Source organism: Poecilia formosa, unplaced genomic scaffold (assembly GCF_000485575.1).
Source record: "Poecilia formosa unplaced genomic scaffold, Poecilia_formosa-5.1.2 Scaffold5, whole genome shotgun sequence".
NCBI lineage: Eukaryota > Metazoa > Chordata > Actinopteri > Cyprinodontiformes > Poeciliidae > Poecilia > Poecilia formosa.
The window spans coordinates 576589-595878 of NW_006799944.1; the positions used below are offsets into that span (position 1 = coordinate 576589).

General features: G+C 41.7%; 3 protein-coding genes and 1 long non-coding RNA gene across 8 annotated transcripts in view; 2 read left to right on the forward strand and 2 right to left on the reverse strand.

Annotated features, from left to right (window-relative positions):
• The window catches only part of rasa1a (RAS p21 protein activator (GTPase activating protein) 1a), a 30106-nt gene extending 25983 nt beyond the window's left edge, over positions 1 to 4123 (forward strand). For 2 of the 3 annotated variants that reach the window (XM_007562374.2, XM_016676715.1), the window contains exons 22-26: positions 98 to 186; positions 266 to 343; positions 547 to 681; positions 772 to 851; positions 2689 to 4123. In XM_007562374.2, the coding sequence (XP_007562436.1) occupies positions 98 to 186; positions 266 to 343; positions 547 to 681; positions 772 to 851; positions 2689 to 2737 (431 nt within the window). In that variant the 3' untranslated portion in view covers positions 2738 to 4123. Of the gene's footprint in view, positions 1 to 97; positions 187 to 265; positions 344 to 546; positions 682 to 771; positions 860 to 921; positions 1527 to 2688 lie in introns of those variants that run through there. The other variant, XM_007562381.2, reaches the window with a different exon arrangement.
• Positions 1601 to 6747, reverse strand: ccnh (cyclin H). 2 transcript variants are annotated; one of them, XM_007562356.2, is made up of 10 exons: positions 6530 to 6747; positions 6269 to 6393; positions 6042 to 6164; positions 5877 to 5950; positions 5113 to 5326; positions 4848 to 5011; positions 4693 to 4763; positions 4484 to 4589; positions 2096 to 2159; positions 1601 to 2008 (listed from the first exon to the last, which is right to left on the reverse strand). In XM_007562356.2, the coding sequence occupies exons 2-10, from the start codon at positions 6383 to 6385 to the stop codon at positions 1982 to 1984; spliced, it is 960 nt and encodes a 319-aa protein (XP_007562418.1). In that variant the 5' UTR covers positions 6386 to 6393; positions 6530 to 6747; the 3' UTR covers positions 1601 to 1981. The 2 variants fall into 2 exon arrangements, with proteins under 2 accessions (XP_007562418.1, XP_016532209.1); XM_016676723.1 differs by having other exon boundaries at positions 1601 to 2159; positions 6503 to 6747.
• Positions 6748 to 9135: 2388 nt separating this feature from the next.
• Positions 9136 to 13963, reverse strand: LOC103145109 (cyclin-H-like). 2 transcript variants are annotated; one of them, XM_007562389.2, is made up of 10 exons: positions 13753 to 13963; positions 13492 to 13616; positions 13265 to 13387; positions 13100 to 13173; positions 12336 to 12549; positions 12071 to 12234; positions 11916 to 11986; positions 11707 to 11812; positions 9318 to 9381; positions 9136 to 9230 (listed from the first exon to the last, which is right to left on the reverse strand). In XM_007562389.2, the coding sequence occupies exons 2-10, from the start codon at positions 13606 to 13608 to the stop codon at positions 9204 to 9206; spliced, it is 960 nt and encodes a 319-aa protein (XP_007562451.1). In that variant the 5' UTR covers positions 13609 to 13616; positions 13753 to 13963; the 3' UTR covers positions 9136 to 9203. The 2 variants fall into 2 exon arrangements, with proteins under 2 accessions (XP_007562451.1, XP_016532225.1); XM_016676739.1 differs by having other exon boundaries at positions 9136 to 9381; positions 13726 to 13963.
• Positions 13964 to 14954: 991 nt separating this feature from the next.
• The window catches only part of LOC107837412 (uncharacterized), a 45430-nt gene continuing 41094 nt past the window's right edge, over positions 14955 to 19290 (forward strand). Inside the window, exon 1 of the long non-coding RNA XR_001663432.1 lies at positions 14955 to 15035. This is a non-coding gene — a long non-coding RNA (uncharacterized LOC107837412). The remainder of the gene's footprint in view (positions 15036 to 19290) is intronic.

A 19290-nucleotide genomic window follows, 5' to 3' on the forward strand; every position in this document is an offset into this window, starting at 1 on the left:
GTGAGCATCTATTGAAAAACAGTTTTCTGTTTAACATCACACAGATGATGCAGTGTGTGTGTGTTTTTTTTTTTTAAACTTCCTCTTCTTTTCACAGACCCTCCATCTCCAACAGCAGCCAGGACACTCACACTGGTGGCCAAGTCTGTCCAGAATCTGGCCAACCTGGTTGAATTTGGTGCTAAGGTCTGAAGCCTTTTCCGTCTGGCTTTGAGTTTCGTAAACATTGATGGTATTTTGATCTTTATTTCTCTCATTTTTCCAGGAACCCTATATGGAGGGAGTTAACCCATTTATTAAAAACAACAAGCATCGGATGATCATGTTCCTGGATGAGTTAGGCGTGAGTTTCTTTCGTATTTCTTTTATTATATTTAACAGAGATCAGGACTGGCTCTTAGACGTAAGCAAGCAACATCCAGCCAAGAAATGGCTGGATGTGTTTTCTGTGACGTGGTTCTGATTCATTCGGGCTCAGAGAGGAACAGAAGCTGTTAATTGAAAGCTAAAGATGATGATGATGATGATGATGATCTGCGTTTGTAGAATGTCCCTGATCTCCCTGAACACCCGGAGTCGTTCAGGACGGACCTGTCGCGGGACTTGGCTGCGCTGCACGAGGTCTGCGCCACGCACTCGGACGAGCTCCGCACTCTGAGCAACGAACGGGGCGCACAGCAGGTCAGGCGCCCAGAGCGACAGCTCCACTTTCCTCACAGCTCACGCCCTCGCTCTAGAAAATAATCACTTTCTGCTTCTCTTGTCGTTCAGCACGTACTGAAAAAGCTGCTGGCCATCACAGAGCTCCTCCAGCAGAAGCAGACTCAGTATGCCATGTCCAACTGCAACAGGTAGTACTGCAGCCCATTGCTCCCGTTTGTCCATCTTTGCGCCGAGCTCCCCCCTCCCCTCTCCGTGAGCGCAGCCCTGAGGAGACCTAGCATGCTCTTCCCCCCTCATCACAACGGAACCACTCTCCCATCATGTCTCCGTCTGATAGTCCCACCCATCCTCACCCATCATCTTGTCTCGTTCACCACAAAAAGAGCTATGCAACAGCAGCGTCCGAGTACAACAAGCAACCCGCAAATGGGAAAAAAAAAGAAAAAAAAAAAACTTGCACCAATGACTGATTGCTACATTTCTCCCCTTTGGACTTTGTTCATAACTGTGATGTGGGTGCGTTTCATTCATTCACCAAGAGGACCAAATATAAGGATTTTATATGGTTTTCTTGTACCTGCTGTGCTTTAAAAGGCACAAATTGCCAAAGTTATGGTCCCCTACTTTCAACTCAGTGTGAGGAAACTGACATGAAGAAGCTAGTTCTCTCAACCCCCTTTAATGGTAAACTGGATTCTGAGCAAATATGCTTTTTATACTGTAATTAGTTACTGATTAATTTTAAAGGTTGTGACAATATCTGCAAAACGCTGAAAGAAGCATTTCTGTCTGTTCGTATTTCAAAGTCTTGCAGAAAACCTATGGTTATTTTATATTAATAAATTCTCTTGCTGGAATCATGAGTATATATGTGAGATAAGCTGAATTTTTGCCAGGTCATAATTGTATCAGTTATATTTGATTATTTGGCTGCGGCTTTTTTTTTGTTTTAAAACATCCCATTTGCCAGACAGAACACATAATCAAAGAAACCAAGTAAAAGTTTACAGTGGTATTTTTTTTAAATAGTACAGACTGTATAACAGACATGCATGCACTTATTAAACTGTTTCTTTTGTAAAGTAGATTGAGTCATTTATTGTGCCCTTGCAAAGGTCCAGACGCTTTCACTCGCTGTTATGTGGCACTTTTGTTTTAGGACAAAAAAAAAAGAAAAACAACTAGTAGAAAATATCTTTATTTCTCAAAAAACACAACTGAAATGTGCACTTAATTTTGCCACATTTAGATTTTTTTCATATAAAATACTGGAGGAAAGCAGGAACTTTCAACAGTTTCATTCCACAACTCGATAATCTCATAGGAGGTCTTCATCAGTCCAGTCCTGCAATTAAACAAAATGCGACTGATTAAGATTTCTGGGGAAAACATTTTAGAAAACATTTTACTCAAATGAAGAAAACTGTCTAGCCTCTTCGGTCAAACGAGGTTCTTTGGCAACATGGCCGTCTTCTTCATATCCTCTTTTTCGTTTGCTGCGAGATTAAAAGAAATATAGCAGAGGTTTTACAAGCGGATTAACAAGGGGTGAACTCTGTTTTGTGTCTTGGTGTTGATGCAACCATTTTAAGTGTTATTAGGCATAAAAGTATGGCGTGCCAAATGTGCCACAACCTAATGAAGCACTAATTATTCAAATGTGTAACTAAAACATGGAAATTGTTAGATATTTAAGTAAATGCAACATTTCTTCAGTAATTGGCTGAAATGAATTGTGAATTTACATTATGTTTAATACTGACCAAATATTATAAAAATGTCTAACAGTGACTTTGAGAAAGGGTGGCAGAAAAAGAGCATGATGCAATACGTGCTAAAAGTTATTTATTGAAAATTGTGGCACTTTTGGTCCTCCATAAGGTCACTGAATGGTAGTCTGCTCCTCATCTTCATCGTCCTATAGTCTAGTTTACCCCATTCATACCGGTAGGTGTCCCAGGAGTCCTAACAGAGCAACGTTGAACAGCTTGTGTCTTTCACAAACGTGTCCGTTTTATTTTACAGGACAGAGTGCACCATCATGTCTCTGGCTGCTGCCATCCAGGTAATGTGAGTTTTAAGGATCTCCACCTGCAAATCCTGTAATCAGATCGCGCAGCCAAAGCGACGCCTCGTTCCACGAGTTGTGAAACTGAAGACTCCGAGCGAGTCTGTGCTTTTACTGTGCGCATGTGGCGGTACAAACGCAACGTGACTGTCCTCTGTGGGAAACAAACAAAATCCTCGCTGCACAACTGAATATCGCCTCTCCAAAGCCCTCGTCTGAATCCAAAATCCGTCAGAAACTTTTTTGTTGTTTGACGCGGAGACCTTGCGGGAGATGATCTTGGTGCACTGCGCTGCAGAAATCTGATCTTTTCTATCCTGGTGTTTCTATCACTTCCTCACAAGTCTTGAACCAGTTATGGGAAGGGAGCAGACGTAACGGGCTTCCTGTTTGGCTACTCCTCTTTGGACAAACTGTGGGGAACGTGTCGTCGGAGGGGAGAGAACCCAAAGTACCGAAGTAGCGATTTCTGCTGTCATCAGGGAATTCAAACACAGCACCTCTTTCCAAGACAACACTAGCCTTAATTCCCTTTCTACTCACAATCGTCCTTTCACCTGATTTTTCTACGCTACCAAACCATTGTAACTTACACTGTATTTGTTTTTGTTTTGTTTTTTTCCTTGCAGCACGAACCCAACTTTTTATATATACGTATATGCTGCTTTGTATGTTATGTAGTTAGTCTTATAAGGAAATACCGTGTTTGTGTATGATATAGCATAGGAGTGCTGAGAAAGCTGCATACCTAGAACCTGTCCTGTGCATGTATTAACCCTGAATGGATCGTGCTTTAGTGCGTGGGCCTACATATATGCTGCTCTAACAAACCATCACCTTTACTCCCTCTATGCCTTTGGATGAAAACAAAAAGCTTTAGCTACATTGCAGTTTTTTCCCCCCACCTCTCACTCCGCCACCACAACAGGTGGCGTTTCCTCTGTGCACCTTTGCTACGACTGTTTCTCATACGGCTCCACTCCAAGTCGAAACCACACACACGGATTCGTCGACCTGACGAAGCCGTAAAGTTCGGCCTCAGGCGCCCGCCCGCCCGACGGCTCGAGTCGCTGCAGAAGTCCGACCCTGTGCCTGCCGTAGCTCGGACGTTTACCAAACAGTTTACTGTAGATGCACTTAACGATACCGCGGACCTCACAAAGTGTTAGCAAACCACCGGAGAGAAATGAGTCACAACCACTAAGCCTATAAGTCGGCAGCCGTACCTGTGTCGGATACGCTTTACGGTGTGAATGATGCGAGTAGTGACGCAGCTTCTCTGGATTTCATACAGCTGATGTGTTCCTTTTTATTTTTCTACCCGAGACTGAACCTCGAACCTTTTGCATCTTAGATACGACCTGACTGAAATAAAACTGTTATTGCATACGACTGAACGCCTGCGATTATTCACTTGGGCATGAATGTGTGAAGAACACAACCAAATGAAATTGAAAATAATGACGTAAGATTACAACAGTGGGACGGTCTTCAGGTTGTAGCATAAAAAGAGACTGTATTTTACATGTAATCGTAATTTAAGTCTAAAACTGTTGGTGCCTCCAATAGGAAATTTAGGAATTTTCAAAAACTTTCAATAGAAATCACTCTACATCATTGTCTTTGGGTGAATTCTCATTAGTATTTCAGGTGCCAAAGATGTTTGTTGCCTAATAATTGATGTTCTGACTGTGTATTTCCCATTAGAAAGCATGAAACAGAGTTATCCCAGAGCTTTCTTCATCTCCTTACTTGCTTGAAGTAGCAAATTCAGCGTGAATCCTCTCCAGCTTGTGTTTGTAAGCATTCACCTCCTCCTGCTTGGGAAGGTCATACTTCTTCAGGAGGGTTTTCATCCCTGCATAAATAAAGACAAGACGCTTGAATCAAATCAGAAGTGATGGTTGCACAGCTCAGCATCGCCATCTTGTGGAGAGGAACTGAAGGTGGCCTTGACTCACGTTTCATGGAGTCGTACATCTTCGAAAGAGTCTCTTTGTCCTCTTTAAGGCCCAAGCATTCAGTCAGGTAGCTAAATGGGGGAAAAAATAAATAAAGTGGTGCCTGACTATATACATTAATTAATGGCAATTAAAATAACATTTCTGATCGGTACCTTTCCATCTTGAGGCCAGCTCTGGAAGCACTGTTCAGAATAGCTGTCAGAGCAATCTGAGACGGAGAAAACAGAAGTCCTGCGTCCGTCATGGCTGCTTGGGTAAGGAAATCGTCGGCGCTCTTCCTCAGCGACTCCGGGTTCTCCAGCATCGGGTATCGAGTCTGACGGGAGAAAAGTCACCTTATGGAACGCCGTATGATCGAGGTTTTAATTGTGAAAGATCTCCTGGAGCGTAATCATAATCAAAACAGAGAGCACACGCCTTGAGGTCAATCAGCAGACCCTCCATGGGTCTGTAGGGGTTGTGGACCACCAGGTGAAAATTGAGCTGCTGGATAAGAAGCAGCTCATACTCTAGGATTTGCTCCGCGACCCTTTCCTGTCCCGCCGGGCTCTCCTGCAGAAGGTTTCCCACGAACTGGGTGCTGGACACGTTGAACTCATCCACCTTACAGGACAGGTATGCACACGTCAGCCTGAAACAAGGGGGAGAGGGCCAAGAAAAAGTAGGTGGAGAACTTTACAGGGAAGCACTGGCGCCAAGTAGCTTAAAAAACAGTCAATAGAAAGTAGGACAAACTATTAAATATCACGGTAAGTTGAAATATGAAATAATCCACCCATGTAGCGGGATTTACTCATCATTCTGATATTTTAAATGAGATGTTACAGAAGTTACAGGATGTTTGGCCAGCAGATTATACACTAATGGCTGTATATTTTTTCTTTTTTTTTCCTTTTAGGGAGACGGCACATTTACACTGTTAAACAAGCTTTACACTGACTGCTATGCAACATGTCTTCAGTGTTGTCCCATGAAAAGACATAAAATATTTACAGAGTGAGGGGGATGCACTCACTCACTGCATCCACTTCCCACCTGTCCACTATATTTGCATTACAGGTTGTGAAATGAAACAGCCAATACGTACAGACATGGTGTTATGTACGTATGTATGATATTGAGCACATATTCAATAGAAACCACATCAAACCTTACAGAACTCCCAACTTGGCAGCACTCACATGATGATCCTGGGGTGATACTCCATGATCGAGTTGTTCAGGTAGAATCTCCTGAAGTACATGATGGCTGTGCCCTGCAGAGGTGAGATTACAGGTGAAACATGCTTGTTCAGTGGTCTGTCTGAGTGACTGCTGCGTTGAGGAAAGCTCGACACAGAAACCTACCACCACAGATTTGGGCATCGCGGGTTTAAAAGCATTGCAGAAGTCCAGCAGTCTCCTCTCGTAGTGTCGAAACAACGCGTCCTCCTCGTGGCGATCCAAGAACTTGAAGTCACCGATACCGGGCTAATTCAACAGAGAATCAAACTGCGATGAAAAGCACACATAATGTTACAAAAAAAAAAAATAAAAAAAATGCTGTGGTAGCATTTCAGGCTGCGTCACCCTACCTTTCCACTTTCCAGTGCTTTCCTACGGAATTTCTCATTGGCCATGTACCGCATCTGCTCCAGTTCATCCTCGTTTTTAAAAGTCCAGAATTTCTTCTGTGAGCTGTTGTGGAACATGGTGGTTTCTGTGTCAAAAACAGGACAAACGGTCTCAATAATGTGAAAATATACATGAAAAAATAAAGTTGACAAGAATAAGCAAAAGCCGATTAACATTACCAGACTAATGCTCACATTTATTCACAACATCCAGCAACTTACGCTCGTGGATCTAGTTACGCATCACTCCACAAAATGACTTTGGTGTACAGCGGTTATGTGCGTTCAGATACACGGTTTAAATTCCTTATAAGGCTACAGTCGATATTTTACAGAGTAAAAACAGACTAAAGTACTCGAAATATACGAATCTCAGGGCGTCACCATTGTTGAACGCCACCATGAGTCTTCCAATGATGACGTATGATTGTACCGTAATACATTTGCTGCCGTAAAGTAGAGTGCTGTGCGCGAAACAATGTTGTATGGGGTGCAGAAAGTGCCAATAGTGTGAAAAAAAAAACACACAAAACAAACAAAATAGGTTTGTCAGCAACACAGTTTTGCAATTTAATTTTCCCTGTCCAGAAAGTGTCAAGGTTAAAAATAAATAGGGCAGAAAGTTCTTCTTCTTGTAGAGCTTGAAAGATGGTTGGTGAACAGCATGATAGTACTTTACCACCAGCAGCTGGTATGAAGTGTGGAAACTAAAAACAAGAAATAATAATAATAAAAAAAAACAAACAAGGATATGCTCAGGTGCATTCAACATTTTTGAACCTGACAAGTTATTTTTTGTCTTTCAATGTATTCATTCTGATTTTAGTCCATAATCATATATGACTATTATTTGAGAGAATGGGGTTTTTGTACAGTAACAACTTATATTATACTTAATATTAAATTATTTTTGGCAACAATTCATAAAGGCAAAAAAAAGTTGGTCAAAATGTGTAGGTGTAATGAGCCAAAGTATATTTAAAAATTGTTTTGAAAGGCCCAATAATTATTACATTAACCTGAATATGTACCATGTGTTGCAGTTTATTTCATTCAAAACACTAGACATAAATGAAACCTTTTGTTCATACTGAAAAATTAAAAGAAACCCTGTGCTTTAGCTACATACATAAATGCAAGAATGCACAGGGCCCACCTTTGGATGTAAAACCTAACCCTCCCAATCCCACCTCGAGAAGTTCAGAGAACAGCGACTACTCCATGACTATCTCTGTTGGTCAAATGTTTGAATCTGGATCACAAATGGCTGAGCGCAACAACGATCGAATCACACAGTATGTTTAGACTGAGCCACTCAACCCCCACCAGTGTTTCCGTATCAGCCCATCATTTGCATAAACATGAGTAATTTATGAATAATAAATGCCCCTGCATTGAGCCAGAGCCTTTAATTTGCATATCAGCACAGCCTTAGTGCGCGCGTTACTGTGAGCCCTTCCAGCCTGCATAAAAACCAGAATCAGAGAGAAAAAGTGCCTTAACAGGTATGTGCTGAAGACTGTTTTATAATCTTAATCTCCTTCTCCACAGGCGATAAAATATAAATAACTCGCGTGTGTGTGTGTGTGAGTGTGGGAGCTCAGTCTGTCCGTAGACGTGTGTGACTTGTAGCCTGTGCGTGCTTGCGTGAATCAGGATTGCAGCGACTCCATCGCTTGGGCTTGCCTGCCCTGCGAATTGCATAAACATGAAGTGCCGATGCATTATTGATGAGAGCGTTGCAACGTTTACTGTACGAGCGCGCGCGCACACGCAGACCGAGTTGTCTGCGTGGATGTTCGTGCCTGTGGTCACACCGTGCCACGTGCGTTTTCGCATAATTCCGTAGTGTGTGATGACTTATTTCTGGCGCTCACTCTTGTGCTATAGTTCTGGGTTTCTTTTAGTTGTCCATATATTCTCTTTGTATTCTTGGTTGAAATGGCAATCCCTCTTCCTTACTTACACTGGACCTGCTTGAATAACTGATTTGATGTTGCAAATAAAACCGTGCAAAGGAGGCCTCAGGAAATAGACAACATTGATCGTACAAGCAGTGTTTTATTGGAAATCACACCTATATTGCATTGCCAGTCTCCCCTGATTAGGTTAGCTCCATCCCCTCAGAGCCAAGCCTGCACTCCTGTCTGTTGTACTTCAGCTGTATGTGAAATGACTGCACTGCAGGTCACAGACCCAATGTAGTCAGCTAAAAATCTGCCGATGAAGCTGTGCAAGACGTCAACGTTTTACTGTATGCAGTTTTGTAAACTATTCATGATCGTCGTCATAATGGTAGGTGTAGAATGAAAGGGGGAGGAGGAGAAGCTGGAGCACACCCACCCCTACGGCCCAAATACAGAACAGCTTTTCTGTTTTCTTCAAGGTAGTAATGCCAAAGCTTGCAAACAATTTGCTTGGATCGCTTTATTTGTCTTTACCAACAGTGGTAGCACCTCTTCAACTGTTTCATGTTATTTTGGTCCAATGCAACCAGGCGCTCTAATATTATATTGTGAGGCGACTGACCAACAAAAAGTAGCGCATGATTGTGTAATGAAAGGAAAACGATGCACCGTTTTAAAAATGTTTTGCTATTGAAACAGTGAAAGCCATGGAAGCAGTCCACTGCCTGAGTGCTTTGTAGAACTGTATTTTGCAGCAGTTAGAAAGAGTTCAACTGAGCTTAGAGAAATCTTAGTGTAAGTACGCATGTTCAGTAATGGCCTCAGATGTTTGTTNAAAAAAAAGAAAAACAACTAGTAGAAAATATCTTTATTTCTCAAAAAACACAACTGAAATGTGCACTTAATTTTGCCACATTTAGATTTTTTTCATATAAAATACTGGAGGAAAGCAGGAACTTTCAACAGTTTCATTCCACAACTCGATAATCTCATAGGAGGTCTTCATCAGTCCAGTCCTGCAATTAAACAAAATGCGACTGATTAAGATTTCTGGGGAAAACATTTTAGAAAACATTTTACTCAAATGAAGAAAACTGTCTAGCCTCTTCGGTCAAACGAGGTTCTTTGGCAACATGGCCGTCTTCTTCATATCCTCTTTTTCGTTTGCTGCGAGATTAAAAGAAATATAGGAGAGGTTTTACAAGCGGATTAACAAGGGGTGAACTCTGTTTTGTGTCTTGGTGTTGATGCAACCATTTTAAGTGTTATTAGGCATAAAAAGTATGGCGTGCCAAATGTGCCACAACCTAATGAAGCACTAATTATTCAAATGCGTAACTAAAACATGGAAATTGTTAGATATTTAAGTAAATGCAACATTTCTTCAGTAATTGGCTGAAATGAATTGTGAATTTACATTATGTTTAATACTGACCAAATATTATAAAAATGTCTAACAGTGACTTTGAGAAAGGGTGGCAGAAAAAGAGCATGATGCAATACGTGCTAAAAGTTATTTATAGAAAATTGTGGCACTTTTGGTCCTCCATAAGGTCACTGAATGGTAGTCTGCTCCTCATCTTCATCGTCCTATAGTCTAGTTTACCCCATTCATACCGGTAGCTGTCCCAGGAGTCCTAACAGAGCAACGTTGAACAGCTTGTGTCTTTCACAAACGTGTCCGTTTTATTTTACAGGACAGAGTGCACCATCATGTCTCTGGCTGCTGCCATCCAGGTAATGTGAGTTTTAAGGATCTCCACCTGCAAATCCTGTAATCAGATCGCGCAGCCAAAGCGACGCCTCGTTCCACGAGTTGTGAAACTGAAGACTCCGAGCGAGTCTGCGCTTTTACTGTGCGCATGTGGCGGTACAAACGCAACGTGACTGTCCTCTGTGGGAAACAAACAAAATCCTCGCTGCACAACTGAATATCGCCTCTCCAAAGCCCTCGTCTGAATCCAAAATCCGTCAGAAACTTTTTTGTTGTTTGACGCGGAGACCTTGCGGGAGATGATCTTGGTGCACTGCGCTGCAGAAATCTGATCTTTTCTATCCTGGTGTTTCTATCACTTCCTCACAAGTCTTGAACCAGTTATGGAAAGGGAGCAGACGCAACGGGCTTCCTGTTTGGCTACTCCTCTTTGGACAAACTGTGGGGAACGTGTCGTCGGAGGGGAGAGAACCCAAAGTACCGAAGTAGCGATTTCTGCTGTCATCAGGGAATTCAAACACAGCACCTCTTTCCAAGACAACACTAGCCTTAATTCCCTTTCTACTCACAATCGTCCTTTCACCTGATTTTTCTACGCTACCAAACCATTGTAACTTACACTGTATTTGTTTTTGTTTTGTTTTTTTCCTTGCAGCACGAACCCAACTTTTTATATATACGTATATGCTGCTTTGTATGTTATGTAGTTAGTCTTATAAGGAAATACCGTGTTTGTGTATGATATAGCATAGAAGTGCTGAGAAAGCTGCATACCTAGAACCTGTCCTGTGCATGTATTAACCCTGAATGGATCGTGCTTTAGTGCGTGGGCCTACATATATGCTGCTCTAACAAACCATCACCTTTACTCCCTCTATGCCTTTGGATGAAAACAAAAAGCTTTAGCTACATTGCAGTTTTTTCCCCCCACCTCTCACTCCGCCACCACAACAGGTGGCGTTTCCTCTGTGCACCTTTGCTACGACTGTTTCTCATACGGCTCCACTCCAAGTCGAAACCACACACACGGATTCGTCGACCTGACGAAGCCGTAAAGTTCGGCCTCAGGCGCCCGCCCGCCCGACGGCTCGAGTCGCTGCAGAAGTCCGACCCTGTGCCTGCCGTAGCTCGGACGTTTACCAAACAGTTTACTGTAGATGCACTTAACGATACCGCGGACCTCACAAAGTGTTAGCAAACCACCGGAGAGAAATGAGTCACAACCACTAAGCCTATAAGTCGGCAGCCGTACCTGTGTCGGATACGCTTTACGGTGTGAATGATGCGAGTAGTGACGCAGCTTCTCTGGATTTCATACAGCTGATGTGTTCCTTTTTATTTTTCTACCCGAGACTGAACCTCGAACCTTTTGCATCTTAGATACGACCTGACTGAAATAAAACTGTTATTGCATACGACTGAACGCCTGCGATTATTCACTTGGGCATGAATGTGTGAAGAACACAACCAAATGAAATTGAAAATAATGACGTAAGATTACAACAGTGGGACGGTCTTCAGGTTGTAGCATAAAAAGAGACTGTATTTTACATGTAATCGTAATTTAAGTCTAAAACTGTTGGTGCCTCCAATAGGAAATTTAGGAATTTTCAAAAACTTTCAATAGAAATCACTCTACATCATTGTCTTTGGGTGAATTCTCATTAGTATTTCAGGTGCCAAAGATGTTTGTTGCCTAATAATTGATGTTCTGACTGTGTATTTCCCATTAGAAAGCATGAAACAGAGTTATCCCAGAGCTTTCTTCATCTCCTTACTTGCTTGAAGTAGCAAATTCAGCGTGAATCCTCTCCAGCTTGTGTTTGTAAGCATTCACCTCCTCCTGCTTGGGAAGGTCATACTTCTTCAGGAGGGTTTTCATCCCTGCATAAATAAAGACAAGACGCTTGAATCAAATCAGAAGTGATGGTTGCACAGCTCAGCATCGCCATCTTGTGGAGAGGAACTGAAGGTGGCCTTGACTCACGTTTCATGGAGTCGTACATCTTCGAAAGAGTCTCTTTGTCCTCTTTAAGGCCCAAGCATTCAGTCAGGTAGCTAAATGGGGGAAAAAATAAATAAAGTGGTGCCTGACTATATACATTAATTAATGGCAATTAAAATAACATTTCTGATCGGTACCTTTCCATCTTGAGGCCAGCTCTGGAAGCACTGTTCAGAATAGCTGTCAGAGCAATCTGAGACGGAGAAAACAGAAGTCCTGCGTCCGTCATGGCTGCTTGGGTAAGGAAATCGTCGGCGCTCTTCCTCAGCGACTCCGGGTTCTCCAGCATCGGGTATCGAGTCTGACGGGAGAAAAGTCACCTTATGGAACGCCGTATGATCGAGGTTTTAATTGTGAAAGATCTCCTGGAGCGTAATCATAATCAAAACAGAGAGCACACGCCTTGAGGTCAATCAGCAGACCCTCCATGGGTCTGTAGGGGTTGTGGACCACCAGGTGAAAATTGAGCTGCTGGATAAGAAGCAGCTCATACTCTAGGATTTGCTCCGCGACCCTTTCCTGTCCCGCCGGGCTCTCCTGCAGAAGGTTTCCCACGAACTGGGTGCTGGACACGTTGAACTCATCCACCTTACAGGACAGGTATGCACACGTCAGCCTGAAACAAGGGGGAGAGGGCCAAGAAAAAGTAGGTGGAGAACTTTACAGGGAAGCACTGGCGCCAAGTAGCTTAAAAAACAGTCAATAGAAAGTAGGACAAACTATTAAATATCACGGTAAGTTGAAATATGAAATAATCCACCCATGTAGCGGGATTTACTCATCATTCTGATATTTTAAATGAGATGTTACAGAAGTTACAGGATGTTTGGCCAGCAGATTATACACTAATGGCTGTATATTTTTTCTTTTTTTTTCCTTTTAGGGAGACGGCACATTTACACTGTTAAACAAGCTTTACACTGACTGCTATGCAACATGTCTTCAGTGTTGTCCCATGAAAAGACATAAAATATTTACAGAGTGAGGGGGATGCACTCACTCACTGCATCCACTTCCCACCTGTCCACTATATTTGCATTACAGGTTGTGAAATGAAACAGCCAATACGTACAGACATGGTGTTATGTACGTATGTATGATATTGAGCACATATTCAATAGAAACCACATCAAACCTTACAGAACTCCCAACTTGGCAGCACTCACATGATGATCCTGGGGTGATACTCCATGATCGAGTTGTTCAGGTAGAATCTCCTGAAGTACATGATGGCTGTGCCCTGCAGAGGTGAGATTACAGGTGAAACATGCTTGTTCAGTGGTCTGTCTGAGTGACTGCTGCGTTGAGGAAAGCTCGACACAGAAACCTACCACCACAGATTTGGGCATCGCGGGTTTAAAAGCATTGCAGAAGTCCAGCAGTCTCCTCTCGTAGTGTCGAAACAACGCGTCCTCCTCGTGGCGATCCAAGAACTTGAAGTCACCGATACCGGGCTAATTCAACAGAGAATCAAACTGCGATGAAAAGCACACATAATGTTACAAAAAAAAAAAATAAAAAAAATGCTGTGGTAGCATTTCAGGCTGCGTCACCCTACCTTTCCACTTTCCAGTGCTTTCCTACGGAATTTCTCATTGGCCATGTACCGCATCTGCTCCAGTTCATCCTCGTTTTTAAAAGTCCAGAATTTCTTCTGTGAGCTGTTGTGGAACATGGTGGTTTCTGTGTCAAAAACAGGACAAACGGTCTCAATAATGTGAAAATATACATGAAAAAATAAAGTTGACAAGAATAAGCAAAAGCCGATTAACATTACCAGACTAATGCTCACATTTATTCACAACATCCAGCAACTTACGCTCGTGGATCTAGTTACGCATCACTCCACAAAATGACTTTGGTGTACAGCGGTTATGTGCGTTCAGATACACGGTTTAAATTCCTTATAAGGCTACAGTCGATATTTTACAGAGTAAAAACAGACTAAAGTACTCGAAATATACGAATCTCAGGGCGTCACCATTGTTGAACGCCACCATGAGTCTTCCAATGATGACGTATGATTGTACCGTAATACATTTGCTGCCGTAAAGTAGAGTGCTGTGCGCGAAACAATGTTGTATGGGGTGCAGAAAGTGCCAATAGTGTGAAAAAAAAAACACACAAAACAAACAAAATAGGTTTGTCAGCAACACAGTTTTGCAATTTAATTTTCCCTGTCCAGAAAGTGTCAAGGTTAAAAATAAATAGGGCAGAAAGTTCTTCTTCTTGTAGAGCTTGAAAGATGGTTGGTGAACAGCATGATAGTACTTTACCACCAGCAGCTGGTATGAAGTGTGGAAACTAAAAACAAGAAATAATAATAATAAAAAAAAACAAACAAGGATATGCTCAGGTGCATTCAACATTTTTGAACCTGACAAGTTATTTTTTGTCTTTCAATGTATTCATTCTGATTTTAGTCCATAATCATATATGACTATTATTTGAGAGAATGGGGTTTTTGTACAGTAACAACTTATATTATACTTAATATTAAATTATTTTTGGCAACAATTCATAAAGGCAAAAAAAAGTTGGTCAAAATGTGTAGGTGTAATGAGCCAAAGTATATTTAAAAATTGTTTTGAAAGGCCCAATAATTATTACATTAACCTGAATATGTACCATGTGTTGCAGTTTATTTCATTCAAAACACTAGACATAAATGAAACCTTTTGTTCATACTGAAAAATTAAAAGAAACCCTGTGCTTTAGCTACATACATAAATGCAAGAATGCACAGGGCCCACCTTTGGATGTAAAACCTAACCCTCCCAATCCCACCTCGAGAAGTTCAGAGAACAGCGACTACTCCATGACTATCTCTGTTGGTCAAATGTTTGAATCTGGATCACAAATGGCTGAGCGCAACAACGATCGAATCACACAGTATGTTTAGACTGAGCCACTCAACCCCCACCAGTGTTTCCGTATCAGCCCATCATTTGCATAAACATGAGTAATTTATGAATAATAAATGCCCCTGCATTGAGCCAGAGCCTTTAATTTGCATATCAGCACAGCCTTAGTGCGCGCCTTACTGTGAGCCCTTCCAGCCTGCATAAAAACCAGAATCAGAGAGAAAAAGTGCCTTAACAGGTATGTGCTGAAGACTGTTTTATAATCTTAATCTCCTTCTCCACAGGCGATAAAATATAAATAACTCGCGTGTGTGTGTGTGTGAGTGTGGGAGCTCAGTCTGTCCGTAGACGTGTGTGACTTGTAGCCTGTGCGTGCTTGCGTGAATCAGGATTGCAGCGACTCCATCGCTTGGGCTTGCCTGCCCTGCGAATTGCATAAACATGAAGTGCCGATGCATTATTGATGAGAGCGTTGCAACGTTTACTGTACGAGCGCGCGCGCACACGCAGACCGAGTGTCTGCGTGGATGTTCGTGCCTGTGGTCACACCGTGCCACGTGCGTTTTCGCATAATTCCGTAGTGTGTGATGACTTATTTCTGGCGCTCACTCTTGTGCTATAGTTCTGGGTTTCTTTTAGTTGTCCATATATTCTCTTTGTATTCTTGGTTGAAATGGCAATCCCTCTTCCTTACTTACACTGGACCTGCTTGAATAACTGATTTGATGTTGCAAATAAAACCGTGCAAAGGAGGCCTCAGGAAATAGACAACATTGATCGTACAAGCAGTGTTTTATTGGAAATCACACCTATATTGCATTGCCAGTCTCCCCTGATTAGGTTAGCTCCATCCCCTCAGAGCCAAGCCTGCACTCCTGTCTGTTGTACTTCAGCTGTATGTGAAATGACTGCACTGCAGGTCACAGACCCAATGTAGTCAGCTAAAAATCTGCCGATGAAGCTGTGCAAGACGTCAACGTTTTACTGTATGCAGTTTTGTAAACTATTCATGATCGTCGTCATAATGGTAGGTGTAGAATGAAAGGGGGAGGAGGAGAAGCTGGAGCACACCCACCCCTACGGCCCAAATACAGAACAGCTTTTCTGTTTTCTTCAAGGTAGTAATGCCAAAGCTTGCAAACAATTTGCTTGGATCGCTTTATTTGTCTTTACCAACAGTGGTAGCACCTCTTCAACTGTTTCATGTTATTTTGGTCCAATGCAACCAGGCGCTCTAATATTATATTGTGAGGCGACTGACCAACAAAAAGTAGCGCATGATTGTGTAATGAAAGGAAAACGATGCACCGTTTTAAAAATGTTTTGCTATTGAAACAGTGAAAGCCATGGAAGCAGTCCACTGCCTGAGTGCTTTGTAGAACTGTATTTTGCAGCAGTTAGAAAGAGTTCAACTGAGCTTAGAGAAATCTTAGTGTAAGTACGCATGTTCAGTAATGGCCTCAGATGTTTGTTGGAGAAAAGCAGCGCAAACAACATCATGAAGACCAAGGGACACAGCAGAGAGGAAGTGGATAAAGTTGTGAAGTTTAAAGCAAGGTATCTAAAAAATGTTGAAGCCATGGATGGGGCTGAATAAAAAATGCAGGAATAAAAAAGGCATTTTAAAAAATAAAAAATAAAAATGTGATTTTCTTGCATTTCACAATTGGACACTATTTTGTGTTGTTCCATCACATAAAAACCAAGGTCAATAATTCATACTAAAATGTAGGAAAAAAAAAAACGCAGTATGAAGACATTATAAATTTTGATGAAGGTTCCCTTGCAATGTGAATATTCATATTCTGCTCCCATCCCCCATAATTGATTCTGCAGTTGCCAGGGTAACAAGAGGTGACGGTGCTCGTGTCAGAGGCTCCTCCAAGGACAGTTGGGTGACATGCCGTGCTGGCTGCTGGGCATCAACTATGACACCTGGGAACAAAATGGCCGCCACCTCTTTTCCTTTTATATGTTCGTTTTATTGTTTCACGTGCTGGCACTTAAACCTTTGTTTTGTTTTTATTCTGTGTGTGTGTGTGATACGGATGATGCGGGATCTTGGTGTGATTGGTGTGACTGAAACGCGCTGAAGAGCTGAGCCGTCTGATCCCCTAGAAAGACGGGCTGGAGAATTTAGAAATACGTCTGGCTATTTGCATGCAGCTTTGTGGTTCAGCATGTTTGTACACTGGTTTTGCTCAGGTTGGCATTAAGCGTTTTTTTTTTGTTTTTTTTCTCCATCCTCCCCCCCCACCTCTTCCTGTCCAGACGCTCCCCCACCGCCTCTTTCTCTCTTTCTGTCTCTAATTGAGCTTTGTGTCTACCTCCATCTCCATTCAAATCCAGACTCATTTGCATACTGCCGCTCCGTGCTGGACAGCTCCCCAGCTGTACAGTACGGGACTAAATAAGGAACACAGACCCACTTTGTGTGATGTGAATACTAAGCAGCCAGGATAGTCATTTTTCTGTTTCCCCTCGAACAAAAAAAAAAAATAAATAAAAAATCCAGCCACCTAAGAAATAAGGGGTAAATAGAAGGGCTGTAGATTTACCAAGTCAGTGTATTCAGTTCTAACAAGAAAAGCTTGCGTGTAAGATGTGTTAGTATTTGATAAAACCAGACACTCGGGTGTCAGATTTGCTATATTTACCAAATTCTTTTTTTTTGTTGTTGTTGATAAAAGCCAGAATCAAGGAATAAAATCTGCATTCTGCTACTAATCACATGACAATTTCTCCCATTCTGAACATATATTTTGTTGCAAATTTAATTCAAGCTTGTCTTCCCCTGAGCTTATTCCTACCCTTCTGTCCTATCAAGGCCTCTGATTCTGAGCTCTGTTTTTTTTTTTTCTTCTTCTTTAATATAGCCGAGACTCCATCTGCATTGACAAGTTCCAGGGGAACATTTTTCCTTGAGTGCGCAGAGATGTGTAATAATGTTGTATTTTGGATGCACTCCAACGGCACACTTAAATAGAAAACGTTAAGCCCACTCTTAATGAGAGCCTTAAAACCGCCACAAGGCCAATTTTCATTTCTAGTGTACTGCCGGAGATTTGTGACATTTCAACTCATTTCAGGCGCTCAATCAAAGCCGTGGCTCCAGGGAGAGCAAAGCGAGCCGTGCTCTTTGCAGCAAATCCAACCGTCCTTGGTTTGCCATGCACACGTCTCTTCCTTCTCCACGGTCGCACCTTTGAGAATTGTGATGAAATTCGATGACCCCATTTTAACTTTACCTGGAAGCCAAAGCAAACCGTGCAAGAACACCTGCTGTTTTCTCTTTCTTTTTCTTAATGAATTAGATAAAAACGACAGCAACAAAAAAAAAAACATAGTCTTTCATTCTCGTTTGTAGATGGCTGTGCTGATTAAGATTTCAGGAAGTGAAAAGCACAGCTTAGCTTTTGGGGGCAGCACAGACAGTAAGGCTCAATGTTTGTGATGTGAATTCAAATACTTTACTGTAAGTTCTCCAAATGACCTGTAGCATTATTGGAAATACAATGTTTGGTTACTAATTGATGTATTTTGTTTATATTTTTATAAGTACTATGTACGATGGTTTTTAAATTCCCTGAGCTATAAACAGGATCTGAAGCAACTCCTGTTATTACAGTTTATGATACAAAGGTTTTTCTGGTCTCACAAAAGCAAAAAAAATATTTTTATTATATTATTTTAGTAAATATTTTTTTAGAAATGTATGAACTTTGCCATAAATCGCCTTTCATCTGCAATTTAAGCGTTTCAAAATTCATTGCTAAATTGTTCTAGCTTCGCACGTGGACGCGTGTGTGTGTGTGTGTGTGTGTGTTTGTGTGTTAATTCATTTGCATAAATAGGATTTCAGCTGAGAAGGGGGAGTGTTATGCATCTTAATCTAATTAAGAACTGATGCCTGAATATAGATGATGAATTATGAGCTTAAAATTGGGGGAGGGCGATGTTTGATCAACTTGCGTTGCCTGGTAACCATAAGCCATTTATTCCAGTTTTTTTTTTTTTTTTACTAAGATTTAATAAACATGTAGCCTTCATTAAAATGCAAAGCAGGGTGGCAGGCTGCACCTGAAGGACAGGAAAAATTAGGCAGGGTAAATTCTCTCCTTACAGGTGAATTGGTGACCTTCTGCAGCGCACGCCTGCCAAAAATGAAGCCAAAGAGCCAGCAAATCAGACAAATAAGCTTTCAGCTTATTAAATTTTTAAATGGACTGAAAGTGTGCTTGTGCATAACGTCGTGTAGCATTTGGTTTTAATTTTGCTGCCACACCAAAGTGTAGATTTCTAAGTCCTCCCGTCCGTCCCCCCTCCCTCGACACGTTTACATTTTGGATGCCCAATTCATTTCAGAAAAGGAAAACAAATTAACTGATAGGTTTTATTTGTAGAAGTAAAAGCAATTTAGATTTTAAAAGATCATGCGCATACACGTTTTAAGAGATTTGTGTTTCATTTGCTGTAGCCACAATGTTTTTATT

Bases quoted from the DNA above. Each gene is read 5' to 3' on its own strand.
- LOC103145109 (XM_007562389.2), bottom strand. From the start codon at position 13,608: ATGTTCCACAACAGCTCACAGAAGAAATTCTGGACTTTTAAAAACGAG. The intron at 9,382-11,706 runs GTAAGGAGATGA...TTAATCTCGCAG, and splicing joins GAATTTGCTACTTCAAGCAA to CAAACGAAAAAGAGGATATG. The intron at 9,231-9,317 runs GCTAGACAGTTT...GTTTAATTGCAG, and splicing joins AACCTCGTTTGACCGAAGAG to GACTGGACTGATGAAGACCT.
- ccnh (XM_007562356.2), bottom strand. From the start codon at position 6,385: ATGTTCCACAACAGCTCACAGAAGAAATTCTGGACTTTTAAAAACGAG. The intron at 6,165-6,268 runs GTAGGGTGACGC...CTGTTGAATTAG, and splicing joins AAGCACTGGAAAGTGGAAAG to CCCGGTATCGGTGACTTCAA. The intron at 5,012-5,112 runs GCGTGTGCTCTC...TTCTCCCGTCAG, and splicing joins GTCTGCTGATTGACCTCAAG to ACTCGATACCCGATGCTGGA.